The sequence below is a fragment of the Bombyx mori genome, chromosome 19 (assembly GCF_030269925.1).
Source record: "Bombyx mori chromosome 19, ASM3026992v2".
NCBI classification, from domain to species: Eukaryota; Metazoa; Arthropoda; class Insecta; order Lepidoptera; family Bombycidae; genus Bombyx; species Bombyx mori.
Window position 1 is genome coordinate 5,020,082 of NC_085125.1, and position 21,656 is coordinate 5,041,737.

Here is a 21,656-nt window from a genome sequence, read left to right on the forward strand (position 1 = left end):
TCTATGGGGAACATTCTGAGCAATTGTTTGACATTATCCTGTTATTGGTACCAACCATCAAAAGCGGTAATTCCTATTATGTGGCTACGTTGATTTCCTTATTTTGTGTCAATAGATCACTGTTATCACCTTCCAGCGAGCGGGCTCCGAAATGAATTTCAGACGATTGTATTTACTGAGAATGAATTGTTTTGCTTGAATGGGGCTTGCTAAGACTCCTATGTGCTTCAATGGTAGGAGCCTAAGCAGCTCTATTGGTGAATTTTAGTGTAAATGTTTTTAATCATAAAATGGATATAATAGAAAGATATTAGGACGAAGTAAAAGAAACACTAAAAGAAAGAAACAGAGAAAGTCCTTCCCTATGACACGTTGCAATGGTTAAACTACTGGAGATATATATTCAAAGGAGGGTTCACGTCAGGCAGGTGGCCGGTCGTAAAACACATGCCAAATCTATATGCAGGAAGATAAGACAAGCTGCGACCAATCTGCATAACGTGGGATAAGGGAAGAGAACCCCGGACGGAGATCGGACGTCGGGTGTAAGAGTGCAGGGGAGTCGTTTAGTGCAGTAGGGCCCTAAAATTCCTTGGCCCGCGGCCTGTTCCCAACACTTTGCAGAACCTCAAGTCCCACATAACCCGCGCGCCCCCTAGGCACGGGGACCTCGTAGGAGGTTCGGCCCAGGGACCGAAAAAAAAAGAAGTAGGCTAGTTTCTCTTCAAAGTTAATAAACTGTTCTAAGTGTTTAATCAAATGACGTATGCAGTGTCGCGCCACGGCCGTCGCGACATAACGTCGATGCCCGCGTCGCGCCACCACCCTATAGTCTCCATGCAATTTAATATTACCCTTAACGCAGCCAATTCAATGAAATCCATTCATGTTCGCCGCTTTTCCTATACATTACCGGCTGTCATTACCGTGAATAGAAATTTAATTCAATTTATCACTCCCGCATAATCGCTTTATAACATCGTGACTGCGTGTTCAAGACTGCTAATCGATTTACCGTTTGCAACGTGTGTTCAAATAAAAAGTACGAACGCAGTATAGTAAATGTACTTAAATATTGCGCATTAAAATCAAACTTGTTTACGTGCGTGTCTCTGCAACGTAAACTTTTAATGGATCATTAATTTCAATTTTAAGATAAGAAACGATGAAATGTGAAATATTTTTGAGGTTATAAATCCGGTGGTCGCACCGGATATGTCGTTAGTTGACCCCGAGACCTTGAGAACCTTAACACGCCACTTGACGACTGGAAACGCCTAAAAAAAGCAGTTTTTACAACGTCGATTAAACTATATCAAATAACCCAAATAACTTTAATGCATAGTTCACAAACCAAACTCATAGGATCAAATGCGAATTTAAATCTTTAGGGACTAAAAATTATTCGATCAGGCTTAACTTAACTTGTAAGGTTGTTTTGTAGTATACAAAATATCGTCTACCTGAATAAGGTGCGCATTACAAACTATTGTTGTCGAAGGAAGCCATTCAATTCAGCTTGGAACGAGCATCAGGTAGCGTGCGTAAAATTCGATACGAGACTCGTTGTCGGAGATTATCTCGGATTAAAATTCCGGTCTTGGACTCGACGAGTCACAGGAACGACACATTCATCGTAAATGTGGGACAAAGCTTTTTCGTAATAAGCTTGTAGATCCCACACCCAATTTATTCCAATAAAACGTATGCGGGTGCGAACGCGGGCGACGCGGCCGCCGACATTGTAGCGACTATAGTGTACCGTAGACTCACTCATTCGACTTCCATGTCGTAATTATTCAGAATTACGGGGCTTAAGTGCATTAATATCCACATGTCAGGGGCTGAATGTCCGTCGGCGACACAACGAGGGGTCTTGAATAAACGGGGTACTGTTCTACGCATCACTATGCTCCCCCTGAAATGAACAGTGTGCTTAGTGCGAGTTTTTTAACGTTCTCGATAGCGTAAAAGTTAGCTCATATTTGTATGAAATGGGATCGTTTGCCGCTAGGGGCGTTGTTCCAACTGCATACAAAATTGGGCTAACTTTTCCGCTATCGAAAACGTTAAAAAACTCGCACTAAGCATACAGGTTTGCGAACGAAATTAAGTGAGCAAACAATCAAGATTCTTCTAAAGGAATTGAATGACGAACTAACTGTATTTAAATATCAGTAACATTTTAGTAGTTCATTTCATTTCAATAAATTATGAAGTAAAAGTCCTGTTCTGTTAATAACGTAAACGTTGTTTTCGAGAAATTTCTGGGAATCAATTCTTTTTTTTTTCACATATCGTTCGTGTGCTGCATTCGCTGTATTGTGCCGGGTGTGTGCTGCATGTATTTTTGGCGTTGTTTTAGCTGAACTCAACGGCATTTCCTTGTTTAGGTGCATGTAATGTACAATCGGCGATGAACATTAACGTATGTTGTGATTTTGGTTGAGTGAAAGCAGAAGCTGTTTAATGGATTACGTAGAAACTATTTATACGCTAAAAATAAAACATAGTAAAAACTTTAAACTATTTGCTTACAGTTTACGCTATTGATTTTATTCATTTATATCGAGACGATAGACTTTTGGAGAGTTTTAATCGCTTTTTCATGAATAGTTGCGGAGAATAAAACACCAAACGTTTACCTATAAGATTAAATTCTTATTTTTCTTTCAAATACGAACGTGATTGAAGAAAAAGAAAATATAGAAATCTTTTTTAATGTTCTAATATGTTTACAAAGAATTATACACGACTGAATATAGCCATGTGTGCTGTCCGATGCTTGTGTGTCGGATGTAGGTATTTCTGATATAGGATAGGCGTCGGCGAGCGCGAAATATCGATTACTTGCGAATACAACCTCCACGCAGACGGTACCTATAAAGGTCGACGCGCGCAGTTGTCGCCTCCAATTGACTAGTACATATGTATGTATGTATATTACAACATGATTATTTTGTTCAACTTACGTAGGTACTATTTATAATTACATTAAAATGTGTAATATCAAAGAATAAATTATAGGTTTTTAACAAAGTTTCCTTTATTTCCGATATGATTGTTATAGCAATTTCGAAATTGAGACGACGACCTCCTACAGTTACTTTTATCTTATTTTTTATTGCTTAGATGGGTGGACGAGCTCATAGCCCACCTGGTTTTAAGTGGTTACCGGAGCCCATAGACATCTACAACGTAAATGTCGCCACCCACCTTGAGACATGAGTTGTAAAGACTCACTTTTAACAGTACAATCGCTGCCCCGTCCTTCAAATCGAAACGTGTTACTGCTTTTTGGCAGAAATAGGTAGTCTGGTGGTACCGACCCGTGCAGATTCACAAGACGCTCTAGCACCAGTAATAAAATACTACTTTCTAGATATTACCATCCTATCATTCGAACGTAGTAGTAGTACATTCACCCTTATAACTTTATATGTTTATCTTTAATTCTTGAATTGCTCGTGTCTGAAGCGACGCAATCACGCATTCAAGTCTGAAAGGCGAGATAGGCGATATTCTAATGGGCCTCACATGCGGTGGCTATGGGCATCGGTAAGCGTCTAAAATCGGGTGGGCCGTGAATTATATGTGCATCCATGCTTAAAATAAAGATGTACGTCAACAACTCTTGTTTAGTTAAATGATAATCACGCCGACTTTTAGATATAGGGTTAAAGTTACAGAAAAGTAATGAATACACATTTAATCGTATGAATTCATATATCCTTATAAATAAACTAGCCGTACTCGCCCGCTTCGCTGGGCATTTAAAATTAACATTATTATTTATTGTCATTATTATTAGGAAGTTCAATACTCATATAAATATTAGCCTATCCATTAAGTATTTGTATTTTCTACATGGATACCAAGTTTCAAGTCAATCGGATGTAGGGTTCAGTAGTTATAACGGAACATCCTCAAAAATCACTGTAGATTTATATATATAGTAGTATAGATTATTAATAGGGAGTCCAATACTCGTATAAATATTAGCCTATCCATGAAGTATTTGTATTTTCTACCTGGATACCAAGTTTCAAGTCAATTGGATGCATGGTTCAGTAGTTATAACGGAAAATTCGTAAAAACCACTGTAAATTTATATATTAGTATAGATATAGATAATACCGGAAAATATTCGCTTTAAAATTCAAATTAAAACAATAGACGCATTACCGATCATCGTGAACATTTAAAATGACATAGGATAGCTTTGTTTCATATAAAAAGTAGTATTCCCGAGGTAGTTTTTTTTTTAATTAACGCGATTCTTTAAAAGCTTCGTCAATGGCATATCTATGTAGAGCGACACTTTATTGATTTTACTGTTTTTTTCGTCATAAATTACAAATATTGTTTTAATAACGGCTTCGTTTACGCTGATAGGTAATCTTTATTGTACATTAAATTATACCTGCCACATATGGAATGATGTCATATGATGAATTAATGGTAATGTACTTAAATAGAATAAATTACAGAGAAATATATTTTTATGTTTACTTTGTTACAATTATTATAGTTTATATCAACAACTTGATCTTTAGTAGGTAGTAGGTGTTTCTCTATGTTAGCGTTAATTCATCTATCTCTAGTTTATCTATGTTAAATTCATTGCAATGTATTGTTTATGTATATATATATATACTAAACCGTACCTACACATGGTATTAATAGTAAACAAACTTCATGTCTGTAGCCAATAAACCAATATGAAAACGATTTTTAATAATGCATCGAGATAACATTGGTCCAAGACAAAAAATCACCTCATTTTGAACTGCGCGCTCGCCCTCAATCATGCTTTCACAAGACTACAAAAAGTGCAGCTCTGCTAGTTTTTCAGAAGTCGCCGTTGTTGAGAACGAATAAAGTAGTGTAAAATAAAAATTGATGGAAATATGTTCTTTGCCACTGACCAAACTACCGAAATTACCCGAAGTGCTTAAACTCTTTTAAGCCATTAGGTATAATTAGAAGTATGACTAGGGTTTAGATCTATTCGCGCTCGCAATCGTGGGTACACACTGTAAACAATATAAATTGTGTCGGTTACTTTATAGAACACTCTGTGATTATAGTCTATGCGCAGATATGCGCCATATTTGTTTGGAACACGTTTAAATTTTATACGCGTGCAATATTATTCTGTACATGTCTGTCTGTACCTACCAACTATTATATGGAATGGCTACCGCATTCTTTGTCTCACTATATTAATTAAGTACTTAAAAGTGTACTCGACTCAATGAAGATGTCTGTTGTCGATTCTATTATTAAATCCTAGGTCCTAGATCCGTCAGGTTTTAGATTCATGTTATAACAAAACATTACATAATATTTTATAAAAATCGACAAATCTTTAATTGCTTTTTTTTTGTTTTCTTAACAGCGGCCTAAACTTCCAAGATTTGATAGTTCGTCAGGGCGCCATCGACTCTCCACCGAAGACTCCTTTCATCTTGGGCTTCGAATGCGCTGGTGAAATCGAGCAAGTTGGCGAAAATGTCACCAATTTTAAGGTAAAATGCCGACATCTACGTCAAACAGATCTTCTTTTATTCAAGTTACTGTGGTCTATTCTTTGTATCGCTCTTGTCTGAGCGGTCGTGGTCGTCATTCAGTATCATTGATGTGGGCAGATGTTATGTGGCTCACGAGCAATCGCCACTTCTCCCGGCTTGTGGTGAGCCTGGTACACTGGCCTATAGGCTCCTGTAATCGCATATTAATGTACTACTCTGAAAAATAAGCGACACAAAAGTTTCAACAATCACACAATTCATGCTATAAAACGTGTTTGTTGAAGTTAACGATATTTCCTTGACGTATCAAGTGCATCAATACGATACGTTTTCGCAAACCCTCCGTAAGACATTCCCCTCACAAACGACCCCCTGTAACTCGAAACTTAATGTCACAATGCAGTGTTGAATTGGCAAATAATGCAGAATCACCAATATTTATAACCGACCTGCGCAGCCACGTTCCCAAATGAATTCTACGAATCTTGTAGTTATGTTATTAAATGGTTATTTCGGTATGTGGATGTTTTGATCAGCTACCTTCTCAATAACTTATTATTAGTTTGCGAACAATTTGTTGAAATAAATTGAACTAAGTGTGCCAAAAGAGAAATCTAAATATTATTTTTTTAAATCCTGGTAAGGAGACCTTTAAGTCTCATATTTTACATATTCTTCTTACATTCTGTTATAATAAGAAAAATGTAATGAAGTTGATTAATTTTAAATTTCAATTAATTGGAATGAAATGAAATGGTATGCGATAAGATGGAATGAGATTTAGTCTTAGTAAAATACTGGTTATTGACTGAGACTTTTTCAGTGGACATTTTGGAAGAACTTGAGAAGTTTTGTCGAGCGATTTTTTTTCATTTCTCCACATTTGTACACTTTCACAGATGCTAAACATTTAATAAACCACCGTTTTTACAAATTTGAATCTGAAGAAACACTAAACTAACATAATAAAACAATTCACTTAACTTCGCTCCTCGCATTCCCGCCAAAAGTACACAATTATGCAAAAAATATCGATTGTCATTAGGAAGTTGTAGTCCTTACAATGCATGCCCGTTTGAAAGATGGGTTGTAAGTCACATTAGACATTATTTGATTTTCTTAAGACTCTAATTTCAAGTTGAGTTTTGGCATTTCGTCGCTGTCAAATCAAAATCTGCTATGTGCAAAAACTCTATTTTGAATTAACGAGTAAAAACATTTTCGTATAAAATTTTATATGAAGGTGAATTTTTAAGAACTATATCAAATGAAAGCTATAGATAAATATTAAAGCTATAGACACATTTCAGTTTTTTTTATACGGTAGATAGTGATGTGAACTATACGAAAAGGTCAAAAAATAAAAATCTCAAAAAGTGCACATAGCAGATTTTGGTTTGACAACGACGATTTCCTGTATGAGTTTTCTTAATACGAATGAGAACCGCTCTACATGTATGTAAAAAAAACTTACTACTGTACTAACACTTGATACTATTGAAAACATGGTCGTCTCATCAGGTGGGCGATCAAGTGGTGGCTCTTCCCGAGTACCGCGCTTGGGCCGAGCTGGTATCTGTACCGGCGCAGTATGTGTACGCGCTGCCCGAAGGAATGTCTGCCCTGGATGCTGTTGCCATCACCACGAACTACGTGGTGGCCTATCTGCTGCTCTTCGAGATGGCTAACTTGACTCCCGGCAAGAGTCTACTCGTGCATTCCGCTGGAGGCGGTGTGGTAAGTTCTACACTAATTTTTTTCTTTTTTTTCATTGTCTTGCAATCAGTTAGCAGACGTGTTGAGAGCTGTTAGAGACTAATTAAAATTTAAACAAAAAACTGCTAGTATGTATATATACTAAGAAATATATTATGGCATTATTTTCTTTACAAACTGGTGAGATCCTTGCTTAAAAAATGATTTTACGTCCAAACGTACATACATACGTCGTGTACATAATCAAATTAGACTATGATCACTTTATTCATTTATAGTCAGACATTATTTAGAGTTCAGATATTTTGAAAATTTGTATTTTTTATGTCTCTTTATCAACGTGAATTTATCTGAAATGTAAATAAGAATGATTGTGTATTTGTCCTCTGTGCCTTCCTAAATCATCCGATCGATTGTGATGTCATGTTTCATCAAAAAACTAAATGTAGTTTAAGTCGTCGTGGTCTAAAGGATAAGACGTCCGGTGCATTCGTATCGAGCGATGCACCGGTGTTCGAATCCCGCTGGCGGGTACCAATTTTTCTAATGAAATACGTACTCAGCAAATGTTCACGATTGGCTTCCACGGTGAAGGAATAACATCGTGCAATAAAAATCAAACCCGAAAAATTTTAATTTGCGTAATCACTGGTGGTAGGACCTCTTGTGAATCCGCACGGGTAGGTAACACCGCCCTGCCTATTTCTGCCGTGAAGCAGTAATGCGTTTCGGTTTGAAGGGTAGGGCAGCCGTTGTGACTATACTGAGACCTTAGAACTATATCTCAAGGTGTGTGGCGCATTTACGTTGTAGGTGTCTATGGGCTCCAGTAACCACTTAACACCAGGTGGGCTGTGAGATCGTCCACACATCTAAGCAATAAAAAAAAAAATGTAGCGCCTGAATAGTTTCAAGAAACCAATGCTTTTCATATTTACAATTCGCGATAGTCTCACAGAGGAGCGTAACCAGATTTCACTAGTTAACCATACACACATTTTAAAGATAAATTTCCTCGGAAGCTCTACAAGCAAAAATCTACAAGCTTACACCTTAATTTTATGAGGAATTTGCACTGTTAATAAACAAAGAAATTTACATCGTTCAAAGCAAACAATATTCGGATCGATTTATCCAAAATTTCACATGGTGCATATCACTACATAGTATAAAACAAAGTCGTTTTCTCTGTCCCTATATTTGTCTGTCCCTATGTATGCTTAAATCTTTAAAACTACGCAATGGATTATGATGCGTTTTTTTTAATAGATAGAGTGATTGAAGAGGAAGGTTTATATGTATAATAACATCCATTAAATAGTGGAGAAATCAATAGTAAATTACAGTTTCCGAAGCGAAGCGAGGGCGGGTCGTTAGTATGATTATAAATACTTTGTTTGTTATCGGGACATCTTCTCGGAAGTCGACAGATTCCGCCAATAATACAATACGCGTTCTTATTATTTTAATAGAAATAATTTTACCGTTTCCTCTAATTATCGGAAACTCCGAAAATCACGAATTTCGTAATTTTAAATCAAACAAATAACAATCGCACTTCTAATTATTGTTACCGTGAATGAATCGGTCGAGAAAAATGTTATTTGCTTTGGAATTATTACTTCCGACTGACCTCACCCTTCGGTTCGATGACCTTTGCAGCCAGGTAGACAGGCGTGGGTGGGGTCCTGGTAATTAGTTCACTTTCATTGGGACAATGCGGAATAGCATATTAGTCTTTATTTATTTATATATAAATTGATATCCGTTCGCGTTAATTTGACTCGGGTAATATTTTTATTTTATTTTTCTTATATAAAAATTACGCTAATATCTGTGATCTGTTATCGGAAGGCATTCCAGTCTTTTTTATCATATTATGATTGTTGACTACAACGAGGTCTGTGTTCAGCCGTCATATTGTCGATCCATCAAATACCTACCGATAAAGTTTATCTTCGAACCATTATGGTGTTTATCTGTTTAATATACAAACGGAAGCATCGAAAACTGGTAGATTTCGTATGGATGCTTCCTAATTAACTAAAGACTTGAATTCTTAAAGAAATATTTATTTTGGAAATAGCAATGAATCTTCCGCTATTATGAATTAGGAGTGCTCGTCAAAACGTGCCGGCTGCTGTTCGTTCATATTACGTTTAAAGTTTATGATTGTACTTAACTACTTATGAATGGATTTATGAATATTTATTTTGTGAATATCAGTTTTTTTTCGATGTTCGCCAGTTGATAATCAAAAATACTTTTATGGTTTATTCTGGCGTTTCGTTTGACTTTTAACATATTGTGATGTCAACAAATAACACCTCAGTCGTCCGGCATCACGAAAACTGTTGAAATATTCGAAATGTCGGGAATAATAATTTTTTATTGCTTAGATGGGTGGACGAGCTCACAGCTCACCTGGTGTTAAGTGGTTACTGGAGCCCATAGACATCTACAACGTAAATGCGCCACCCATCTTGAGACATAAGTTCTAAGGTCTCATGTATAGTTACAACGGCTGCCCTACCCTTCAAACCGAAACGCATTACTGCTTCACGGCAGAAATAGGCAGGGTGGTGATACCTATCCGCGCGGACTCACAAGAGGTCCTACCACCAGTTAAAAATATTAAAATAATTTCAAATAAAATACGTGAAATTACGCATTGTACGAAATTATGTATTGAAATTTGGAAGTTGTATTGAGATTTATGGCAATATGTAATATAGCGTCATGAATACAGTCAAATCCATTCACATTTTAATTTGCGCTAGTTAAATTCATTTGAGGTACCTAAAGGCACCGTTAATGGATCGGGAGGATCCGTAATAACGTGCTTAGGGTGATGTCGACTGTTTACCATTCCGTCCACAGGATCGGGTATGTAGGCAGCGGCTTGCCTCTGCCCCAGGCATTGCTGAAGTCCATGGGCGACGGTAACCACTCACCATCAGATGGGCCATATGCTCGTTTGCCTACAAGGGCAATAAAAAAAATATGTAATTTCTGGCGGCCACGACAAGAGGGTTTTCGTGTCGTGCCGCCCTCTAACTCTAGATATTGGTCGCTTTTAAGGCAGTTCAAGTGATCGCAAACATGTATTATGTGTAGGGACAAGCTGTAGCCCAGTTGGCGAAGACGGTCGAAAACGTGACCGTGTTTGGTGTCTGCTCCAAAAGCAAGCACGAGGCGCTGAAGACAAACAACAATAACATCGACCACCTGCTCGAGAGGGGCAGCGACTACACCAGCGAAGTCAGGAAGTGAGTTCAAAACCAATATCTATATATTCATACGTCAAACAAAAACTTTGTACTCCTTTTTACGAAAATTGCGCGGACGGAGGAGTATGAAATTTCCCACACTTATAGAGAACTAGCCGTACTCGCCCGCTTCGCTGGGCATCTAAAATTAACATTATTATTTATTTTCATTATTATTAGGGAGTCCAACACTCATATATATATATTTGTCTATCCATTAAGTACATGTATTTTCTACATGGATACCAAGTTTTAAGTCAATCGGATGCATGGTTCAGTAGTTATAACGGAACATCCGTAAAAACCACTGTAGATTTATATATTAGTATAGATATAGAGAAAGAGTGCAGAATGTTATTTTTTTTAATTATGTATAAAAATACATTAAATCATTAAATAAAAATATTACACACACTACCATGTATTTGACACACACACGCATGCATACTCTTTGTTTATATGTATATCATAATAATGTACAACTACAAACTTATAATTTCAATTAATTATAGTCGAATTTCAACTACCACAGGACTACTAGTTGTCTTAGATTCATTTACGCCCAATGCTTTTTCATTACGTTGTCCATCTTTAAGAAGTTTAGTGTTAACTTACTAAAGTTTTGATAACTAAGACCGTTACCGGGATCTATGTCAATTTTGCTTGATCTGAACCTTGTTCTAGTCGATATGGTTAATTCCCTTAAGTTTTGATTTCGAAGTATCCGTTGTACTTCGGAGATTAGTCGGAATGTGATAAACTGGGTTATGCGGATTTAAAAGAAAAATCGATACTTAATGAAATTTATTGTTTTAAGTTAAGCGAATTCTTTGTTTTTAATTCGAATATTGACGCATGAAAGATTATTTGGTTTCAACGATACTTTTGCAACTCTACCGGAGAGCCATTGAAAGTTTAAAACATAGAAAAAATATCATGACCTAAAAAACATATTTGAATGTGGTAAACTTAATTGAAGTTCAATTTAAAACATCTAGTTGTTGATACTAATACCAAATACACGAATAACTACTTATACTTTTAATCACAGAGATAAATGTCGTGTATTAGCTGAAATGTCGCTAAAACCAAATAGCGTTTCACCTCGCGAATACGTTTCGTCTCATTATGATCCCTCTTTGTACTGAATTTAGGTCGAAACATAAATAATAAAATGGTATTCGTGTAATGAAAGATTTCATTGTTTTCGATTGTCGAATAAATAATCAGTTTCCGACAGCAAATACCATTACCAAATACCATATCTCCCATCAGGAATGTGATGAGGTCATCAAATGAACTAAATCAAAAACTCAATGAATAAAAAAAAGAACGCATAAAAAAGATTATGTGTTAGCCGGTGCGTCTGCGCAAATTTTACGTGTCGGCGTTTTTGGAGACTGGTCCTTTGCATAATGATCACCTGTTACGTATTTAATGTTATGTTACTCGCGCGTTATAAAAGAATTAAATAAAACAAACCTTCGAATTTAGATCGATCGGTTCAATAATTGTTTGGAATTCTAAAAATGGGGGGCTGGAATGGTTTCGTGATATCGTGTGGCTAAATATAACCAACCGGCCCGCCCGTTCAGTGGCCCTTCATCTTCTAACTAAACCTTTGTTTACGTTACACGCCGAAATTTGTAGAATTCAGGAATGTTAATGCTCGTTTCAAACGAAGCGTTGCTGTGACATGATAATAATTAGTAAGATGTACATCTATCTACCTATCTTTCTATCTATCTATCTTTCTATCTATCTATCTTTCTATCTATCTATCTTTCTATCTATCTATCTTTCTATCTATCTATCTATCTTTCTATCTATCTATCTATCTTTCTGTCTATCTATCTATCTACCTATCTATCTACCTATCTATCTATATATATATAAATGAATTGCTGTTCGTTAGTCTCGCTAAAACTCGAGAACGGCTGGACCGATTTGGCTAATTTTGGTCTTGAATTATTTGAGGAAATCCAAAGAAGGTTTAAAAGGTAGATCAATATGAAAATGCTCGGAATTAAATAAATATAACAATTTTGTTTTTCCTTTGATGTGTCCCCCGTCGGACGGATTTCTTTTGTTTGTTTTAAGTTTATTTTCTACAAAAGTGTAGGTCTTTTATTTATCGATTGAGGAACTACGAAGTCTGCCGGATCTGCTAGTTATATATAATTCACGAAACTCTTTAATGGAAAGCCATGTTAAAACAGATTAACGGTCATCCTTTTAAGCCGCAGATGATTCTGAGCAATTAGTGTACAATATGTGAGCCATGTGTCATATTTAATAAGGAATTCGACGCTCCCGTTTATATCCTCTTGTACCGAATTGCTCTCGATCCCAGGCTCTGTTAATTGTTCATTATTACTGTTAGTTATTTCACTGACCGCTGACGGGTCGCCAGCCGACTAGGATCTTTTAGGGCTAAGCCTCATCTAAGCTTTCTCGCTCCGATATAATCCTTCAGAGATTATTTTAAGTACAGAAACACGGTGGTCTATTATTAAGGATAGTAGTTCAGCCAGTTGAATTACATAAATAAAAAAGTAAACATTAGTAAACGTAGTTTAAGACAGAATTGCTTGGATCAATGTTTTTAAGGTATTAAACAAACTAGGACTAGACTACAATTAATTGAAATTATAAGTTTGTATACTCTTATGATTCTATTTCCAAAAACTATTATACTTCTATAATCACAAATTTCGCCAAGACTACACTATAGAAAAATATTAATAAAGAAAAAACAATATTTAATTTATTCTCGATTTGACCACAGACGTCAAGAACAAAAGTTTGACAATAAATAGTAACAAAAGTTTGACAATAAACAAAGAGTTTATATATGTGTGTGTGTGTCAAATACATGGTAGTGTGTGTGATGTTTTTTTATTGATTTAATGTATTTTTAGGCATAATTTAAAAAAATATTAACATTCTGCACTCCTTCTCTATATTCTCTATAAGTGTGGGAAATTTCATACTCCTCCATCCGCGCAATCTTCCTAAAAAGATTAATCATATATAGATTTAATATTCACATCGCAGTCTTTGCATCGTCAGAATTTCGTATGACGCTTACATTGTCATCGGTATAATAACCGGCAAACTTCTTGAGCATTTGTTGACGTAGTGGGGGTAAGTTTGCGCATGGTACACTCACGTGCAAAAACATTACTTACTCTGCGTCATAATGCTATTAAATTATTAAAATCAACATATGTATTTATTTATATATTTATTAGAACACCAACAAAACATATAGGTTAATAATTGTAATAATTTAATCTTGGGGTAAAATAGATATTCCTTCTATTAAGTCAAAACTAGAGCTGTTGCCAGGTCTTGGTTCAGTTAAAGCGAAGCTGGTATTTGTAATTTTTTTTTCGTTATCATAATCTTGACCATAATCATCATCATTGTTTTCATCACCCGAGTCGCTATCATCGTGATGAGTCGACATAGGGCTCATCGGCGTAGTTTACAACTCGGTCGATTCGGTCTTCTTTTTTGTCTATAATTAATTATTTTTTGAAGATATTCGATTCGTAGTAATCGAATGTTACTTTTTTCATTTACCAGCTTCCGATTATTTTCTGTTCTTTTTTTCCATCTGAAGCCTAGCTCTTTCATAATTCGTCGTAAGCTTCGTTCCGAGCCATTAAAATTTATATCTTCTTTAAATTCTTCGAAGCCTTTCTACGGTACGGAGTTTCGCTGCTTGTTATGTAGTTATTATGATTACATCTTTTTATTACAGATTGAACGAAACTATCCATTCCGGTAACTTTCTTCTTCCCTGATCTTTTCTTACCCGGAGTCCGAAACACGGCGAGCAAGCCAGAGCCTTTAGCTTCGTTAATAATGCACCTAACAGTACTCACTGATGTTTTTGTTGCTTCCGAAGTCTGTTTTAATTTTTCCATATCATTCTTCCCCTGTTTTATAATGAAGCAATATACGTCGTACACAAATTTTCTACCCTTTCTTTTAAGTACTACACCAGTTTGTCACGGCATAGTGTATGTTTTATAAAAAATCAACAAACACTTAACAAATAGCAATGGCAACAAAGTCCACAAGCAATTATAACAAATAACTTAACGATTAATAACGATAGACTTTCCACTGTACGCAAGCGTACTTTTGGGAGCAAGCGGAATGAGGGCGCGGTGCGGGACGCAAGGTTCGACTGATCTACCAATAACGCGCTCGATACGATTTCCCCTGCCGTCGCGCCTCACCCTCACCACCAAAGTGACCTAAAATTCGGTTCTGCGCAGTCAAGGTCATTTGCTCAAGAAGTTTGCCGATTACTATACGCGACGTAAATAATATTACATCGAAGATCATGCCGGAGCGTGCACCGAAATGTTTTTGACAGAGTGAATCGTTCCTGCTCCTCTTATCCATAACCGGTTGACGGGAATTCTCGGGCGTCTCGATCGAGGTCCGATTAGATTGGTTACGACTCCGTTGATTGTACAGTTTATAACCGATGCTTTGGGGCAGCTGCTTCCTAACAACCGGCTCATTTGATTCTCGTAAACGGACAAAGATATATATATATATATATTTTATATGTAATATGTTGCTCTTCGCAACGTAAACAGAGAGCCACCCACAAGTTCAATGTAAATAAACAATGTCGTTATCTGGTTTACGCCGGGAGACTGTGCGTTATTATGTTTTTTCTTGAGTCCACCAAACTTATACTTGTATGTTAATATCAATATGTTATTTATAAACTAAGATATGATTTATCATTTCTCGACTTGCTCGGTGACTACTTACGTCAGCAGATGTACATATGTACATACAAGCTTATTAATAAACCGTTATAAATGCATTTTATGTGAGTTGATCAATATTTCAAAATATGGAAACTGGTAATTAAAATACATGACTCGAACTAGTTTAAAGTTTTCTCAGGCTCGGAGAAAAATAGGTCTACAAACATCTTTGATGATATCTTTAATATCATTACGTCACTATTACCAATGTACCAGAAACCTATGCAATCTCTACTTATCGGAAATGTGATCATCACAAGAGCTAATCTTTTGTAACAGGATTCTAATAGAATTACGGCCTCTAGGTAATCATGATTGTAAATAAAAGTAACCCACGAAAAATGTGTTCAGTTACAAAAAAACCCTTTGAATCTATGTGGAAAATAGGCTTAACGGACCCAATACCGCTTGTTCAGGGTAACTCCGGATGGCGTAGACATTGTGCTGGATTGCCTCTGCGGCGAGGAGTGCAACCGCGGGTATTCGCTTCTGAAGCCAATGGGCCGTTACATCCTCTATGGTAAGAAAATTACGAGATCTCTTCTTCGATCAACAATAGTAACTAGATTTCGGGTCGGCGCAAAAATCCGTCTCGTTAAATAACAGCGCACTTGAAATGTGAGCTCTTATTTTGTTTAGTTCACTTCAGACACATCCAATGTTAACCCGTCTCACAATGCCGCGGTGTGTATTCAAAAGTTGCAAAAAAATGCCCGAAAAAGCAATTTAACGGCCGGAGTATCTTACTTTCGGTAAGTACATGAAGTATACGTTATATTTTAAGCTTTAAACTAATAAATAATATTAAATTTTAAATAAAATTACCGATTTTTAACCACCGCTACAAATGTTGGCCAAGGCTCGCCAACACTTGGACAAATTTTTGTTTAACAGAAAAGTAAATGCATGGAGTAGATTTGTGTTGTAATAATTTTCAAAAATTTGTTAGCAGTACTTCAAAATTGGTTAGTTAAAAGTGGTTAATTCTGCTTTTGTGTCTGTTGGTTGGATTCTCATTGGATACTTAGCTTTACTTTTTTATTTTAGCTTTCCTAGCAATCACGTGTGCAGAATGTCGCCAGAGAAAGAAGAAATTACTTTTATAAGCCAGCTGAGAACTCCACTCATTGACACTGGACATCTTTGCCTTCCGTGTTCACGGTTACTGAAACGTGGCCGAAGCATTGTAATAAAAATATCGCGCTTAAAACCGTTTAAACGTTGTTTTATTATATGTACTAGTCGCGAAAACATAAAAATATACTATAAAAATATCTATTACACAAAACGTAACGCTAATAAAATAATAAGTAATGTATAGATACCAACAAACATAAATCCTCAAAACATAAAAAGTAAACAACTAAACAACTTTTTCACTGGTGGTAGGACCTCTTGTGAGTCCGCACGGGTAGGTACCACCACCCCGCCTATTTCCGCCGTGAAGCAGTAATGCGTTTCGGTTCGAAGGGTGGGGTAGCTGTTGTAACTATACTGAGATCTTAGAACTTATATCTCGAGGTGGGTGGCGTATTTACGTTGTAGATGTCTATGGGCTCCAGTAACCACTTAACACCAGGTGGGCTGTGAGCTCGTCCATCCATCTAAGCAATAAAAAAATAAAAAATAAACTTTTACTTTTATTCATATAATAAATTATTTTAGTGTTCAACGCGACTCCGTTACCTCCTGTAGTAAATAGAAATTGAAATTTCAAGAAGCAAAAATAAATAAAACAAAACGATGTTAGTTTTCAAAGCTATAACGGGAAAAATTACTTTATTTGTTGGTATATAAGGTTCATTTAACATTAAAGGTTGTTTAACATATGCCTTTTCGTTTGTAAGTGACAGGAGTAATTTATTGTTTTGTGACGAATGATCGTAAGTATTAGATAATGTTTTGGAGATTTGGAACTTTATTACTAGATGGCATAGTTGTAATTAGTTTAAACTTAAAACTGTTTCAAAACTTTTTTCTCCGTTTGTTGTAAACCAACGTAGCTATGTATGTGTATATTCACGCGGACAGTTTTTGCTTCGATTTTGTTCGTGTCTCTTTATCTAGTTACAAAATTGTTGATCGAAGGATCTCTTTGTGTGGCTTAAAATGGTGCAAGTTTTTATGAAATCACAACCATTTTTATTTTATTTTAATTTATAGCAATTTAACGGTAGGTAGCGGCTTGGCTCTGCCCCTGGCATTGCTGACGTCGACAGTGACGGTAACCACTTACCACCAGGTGGGCCGTATGCTCGTCTGCCTACACGGGCAATAACAAAATGAAAAATTAAATAAATGATAATAATTTACTGAACTGACGATAACTTCGTATAGAGCTCATAAATAAATTTATGTATCTGGAGCACAAGAAAAGAAAGAAAAAAATAAGTGCTTTTGAATCTGGAACGCAAGAAAAAAAACAAGTGAAATGATTGGTATTTTCTCGCGTAATATCCGTTTTGCGATTCCTTGAATCTGTAAACAGAGCACAGCGCATTCCGCTCGAGTACTTATCACTCGAGTGTGCCGATTAAACAATGATGTTTGTCGCAGGATCATCTAACATCGTGACCGGCGAGACAAAGAGCTTCTTCAGCGCTGCCCGTGCGGTAAGTCATCATTCTACGATTTTTGCCAACCATTGTCTAGATCTAGCTTGAAGGGAGGCGAGCTATTGCAGAAAGAACGGGACTATCTATCTGTCTCGTTTTAATGTCAATGTTTTTTTTTTTACAGAACCCTTAGAATACAGTTGAACAGACAAACACGCTTTTTATTTTGCGGATTTTAACAAAGGATATTTATTTTGAACGCACTAAGTGACGACACATGCTTCCAGTTTTTACCACGAATCCACTGTTGGACAAGACAAATAAAGTTTAATAACTATGTATATATAAAAGACTAGCTTTTGCCCGCGACTTCGTTCGCGTGGAATAGTTCACAAATAATGCTTTATTTTAGAACAAATTTGGTTAGCATAAAAAACGTTATAGTGAACCAAAAATGGTGGACGAGCTCACAGCCCACCTGTTGTTAAGGTACTGGAGCCCATAGACATCTACAACAACAACATAGGCACCACCCACCTTGAGATATAAGTTCTAATGTCTCAAGTATAGTTACAACGGCTGCCCCACCCTTCAAACCGAAACGCATTACTGCTTCACGGCAGAAATAGGCGGGGCGGTGGTACCTACCCGTCCGGACTCACAACAGGTCCTACCACCAGTAATTACGCAAATTATAATTTTGCGGGTTTGATTTTTATTACACGATGCTATTCCTTCACCGTGGAAGTAAATCGTGAACGTTTGTTAAGTACGTACCTACTAGATTTTTTTTTTTTGATAACGCCATCTTGTTGTGTCTTTAAAGCGGTTAGTTGCCCTCAATTAAGAAAAATAGTATTATTATTCGCCAATAGATGTCGGGAAGAGGTGATTATTGAAAACACGAATAAAAAAACATTTTCTGAAAATAAATCGTAGCTAGATCGATTTATCGCCCCCAAAATCCCCTGTATACTAAATTTTATGAAAATCGTTGTAGCCGTTTCCGAGATTCAGATTATATATATGTTATATACAAGCATTGCTCGTTTAAAGGTATAAGATTATATTTCATTAGAAGAATTGGTTAAAATTGATGTGTGATAATCGGTAATAAGCTGTTGTTTGTGTGGCAGTGGTGGCAAGTGGACAAGGTGTCTCCGATCAAGCTGTTCGACGAGAACAAGAGCCTGGCGGGACTGAACCTGCGACACCTGCTGTTCCAGCACGGGCGCGGGGACACGGTGCGGCGCGCCGTGCACAGCGTCTTCACTCTGTGGGCGCAGGGCAAGGTCAAGCCCATCGTCGACTCCACGTGGGCCCTCGAGGATGTACGTCTATACCCTTGTGCTTAGTGCGAGTTTTTTAACGTTCTCGATAGTGTAAAAGTTAGCCCATAGAGAGAGAGAGAGTACACAAAAAAGTACAATTGGCGGTCTTATCGCTAAGAGCGATCTCTTCCAGACAGCCATCAGGTGGACAAGAATCATTTGTAAACGAACTACGCGCGGTGTACCATTCCAGTGAAATACATATACATATATGTACACATACATATATCCGTAAATATACATACAATGAATACACAAAGTATTATAATATGTATAATAATAATTATTAAAAAAAAATTATTTTGCTTCTTTACACATAAGTAAGAATAAGCAATTTACATATAAAAGATACTTAAAATACCTTTGAAACATATACAATTAAAGTAGATACCAATTTCAGAAATCATATCATATTTTTATGGAATGGCATCGTTTGGGTACGTCTGCCGCTAGGGGCGCTGTTCCAACTGCATACAAAATTGGCTTAACTTTTACGCTATCGAGAACGTTAAGAAACTCGCACTAAGCACCACTGCTCTCTTGTGTCCTTCTCGGGATTCACTTTACAGCTATCCTCCTCCTATTTGAGTTAACTGGTGCCTTTGTTTTTCCTACCCAAGCTGCTGGTCTTGTGAGACCATGTCAGCGTAACCGGGCGAGTAGGTGAGCTCATGGGGCTCAAACCTGTCGTTCTTGCTAACACAAACCCTAGCGAGAATCTAATCGATCGGAAACGCGACCCACTGAGAATATCCGGCGAGAAACTCAGTGGGCTGTGTCTGTGGGTTAATTTATTTGCCGAGCCATTCGTCGCAAGCGACGGGTTCGACGTGAGTGATGACCGGTGCTTCGGGTATGCAAAAGCACCTAGTGGCGAGGAGTATTGTAAACCCCCACCTTCATACCATAAACCACCATCTCTCTCTGTATGTCTCAGACGCGAAACCATCCCTTTTTGAAGAATGAAGCAGGCGTTAGTCGATGCAATAGAGACTTTGACCTCATGGTTCAATATTGGGGGCGGCATTTCTATTGCATTGTTCATAGGCTCCAGTAAATACTTAACCATTAGGCACGGCTTGTGTGTACAATTTAGTAAGTTTAGTAAGTTAGTTAAGTTTGGTCAATGGGCCGATTTCAGCCCTCAGAGATTAATTTAGAATTACGTATAAGACGTATGCTCGTAATTATCCTACTTATATCAACGGAATTACTCGAATGGCAATTCTAATTTATAACGCTGTAATGGTGGAATCTTGTGTCGGTAACAACTCTGTAGCTTACATTTCATCAAACAGGTGGGCGAAGCCATGCAGAAGATGCACGACCGCAAGAACATCGGCAAGCTCGTCCTGGACCCGTCCCTCGAGCCGAAGCCTAAGCCGGCCACTCCCGCTAAAGGCAAATCCGGCAAGGAGAAGAAGCCGGCCAAGGAGAGCTCTGAGGAGAAGAAGGACAAGGAGGGCAAGGACGATGAGAAAAAGCCAGCCGAAAACGGGGACAAGAACGGTGAGGAGCCGCCCTCTAACGGTAACAGCGACGAAGGTCAGTCCCGGCTCTTGTGACCGGCATGCGTAGTTGCTTCACGATACACATCACTAGTTTTTGACCGATACCGAAAATCAATAAATTCCCAAAAGATTTCATAAATTTTCTCGTAAATAAACTGACATTAGCGCTTCGGTATGTTTGTTGGCGAAAAGAATGAGTGGGCAGGATTTTTTCTTAAAGTTGTCCATTTTCGAAAAGTGCTTTAACTGTCACGAAGAACACAGTTTTGCCATTTTTCGAAAAATAGTATTTCTTGATTTGGTCTTAAATTAAATTTTAACTTGGGCTATGCCTGAGAACACATTTAAAATAAAAGTGAATACACCCAAAGAAAGAATTCTAAATATCTGTCAGCATCGGTAACCGAACCGGAAGCCCCTGGTACAGTGACTGAGGCGATGACAACAATGTTACATACAGGATACATTAGACTTGTTGTAGTAAAGGAAAAATGAAACAAAATGTTAACAAAAAAATAATGGTGGCTTCATCGAAATAGAGAATTTCATCATTGTAGACGAAGTTTATTAAAAGAATATTTAAAACCTAGAAAACATTATTCTGGTAGTACACAACAAAAATAAATTAAATTGAGATTCGCCTCTTTTTTCAAATCAGTTAAAAATCGCCGAAAATTCGGGGTTTGAATAATTTTTTTTTCATCATAAATCAATATTTTTCCTTTTTTTTTTAATTTAAATCGTGGTGTCTGTTCAAGACAGACATTGTAATAAATGCATTTTTTATTTATTTTTGGTAGTTAAACATTAGTGATGCAACTCAGCGTTCATCGATCGCACGCGCCATGCCGTTTTCTGTCTAAATACATCGTACTAAGATCGAATATGGCGCGTGGGCGATCGGAATATTTTGTTTTTGCTTAACCATCAAACTACGC

The 21,656-nt window shown here is 37.0% G+C and overlaps 1 protein-coding gene across 2 annotated transcripts in view; it reads left to right on the top strand.

Annotated features, from left to right (window-relative positions):
* LOC100101183 (vesicle amine transport protein) overlaps window positions 1–21,656 on the top strand; it is a 36,816-nt gene that overhangs the window by 12,245 nt on the left and 2,915 nt on the right. Inside the window, exons 2-8 of one of the 2 annotated variants that reach the window (XM_012696475.4) lie at window positions 5,402–5,531; window positions 7,056–7,271; window positions 10,368–10,519; window positions 15,738–15,841; window positions 17,878–17,933; window positions 19,013–19,207; window positions 20,506–20,752. In XM_012696475.4, the coding sequence (XP_012551929.1) occupies window positions 5,402–5,531; window positions 7,056–7,271; window positions 10,368–10,519; window positions 15,738–15,841; window positions 17,878–17,933; window positions 19,013–19,207; window positions 20,506–20,752 (1,100 nt within the window). 2 annotated transcript variants of the gene reach the window in all.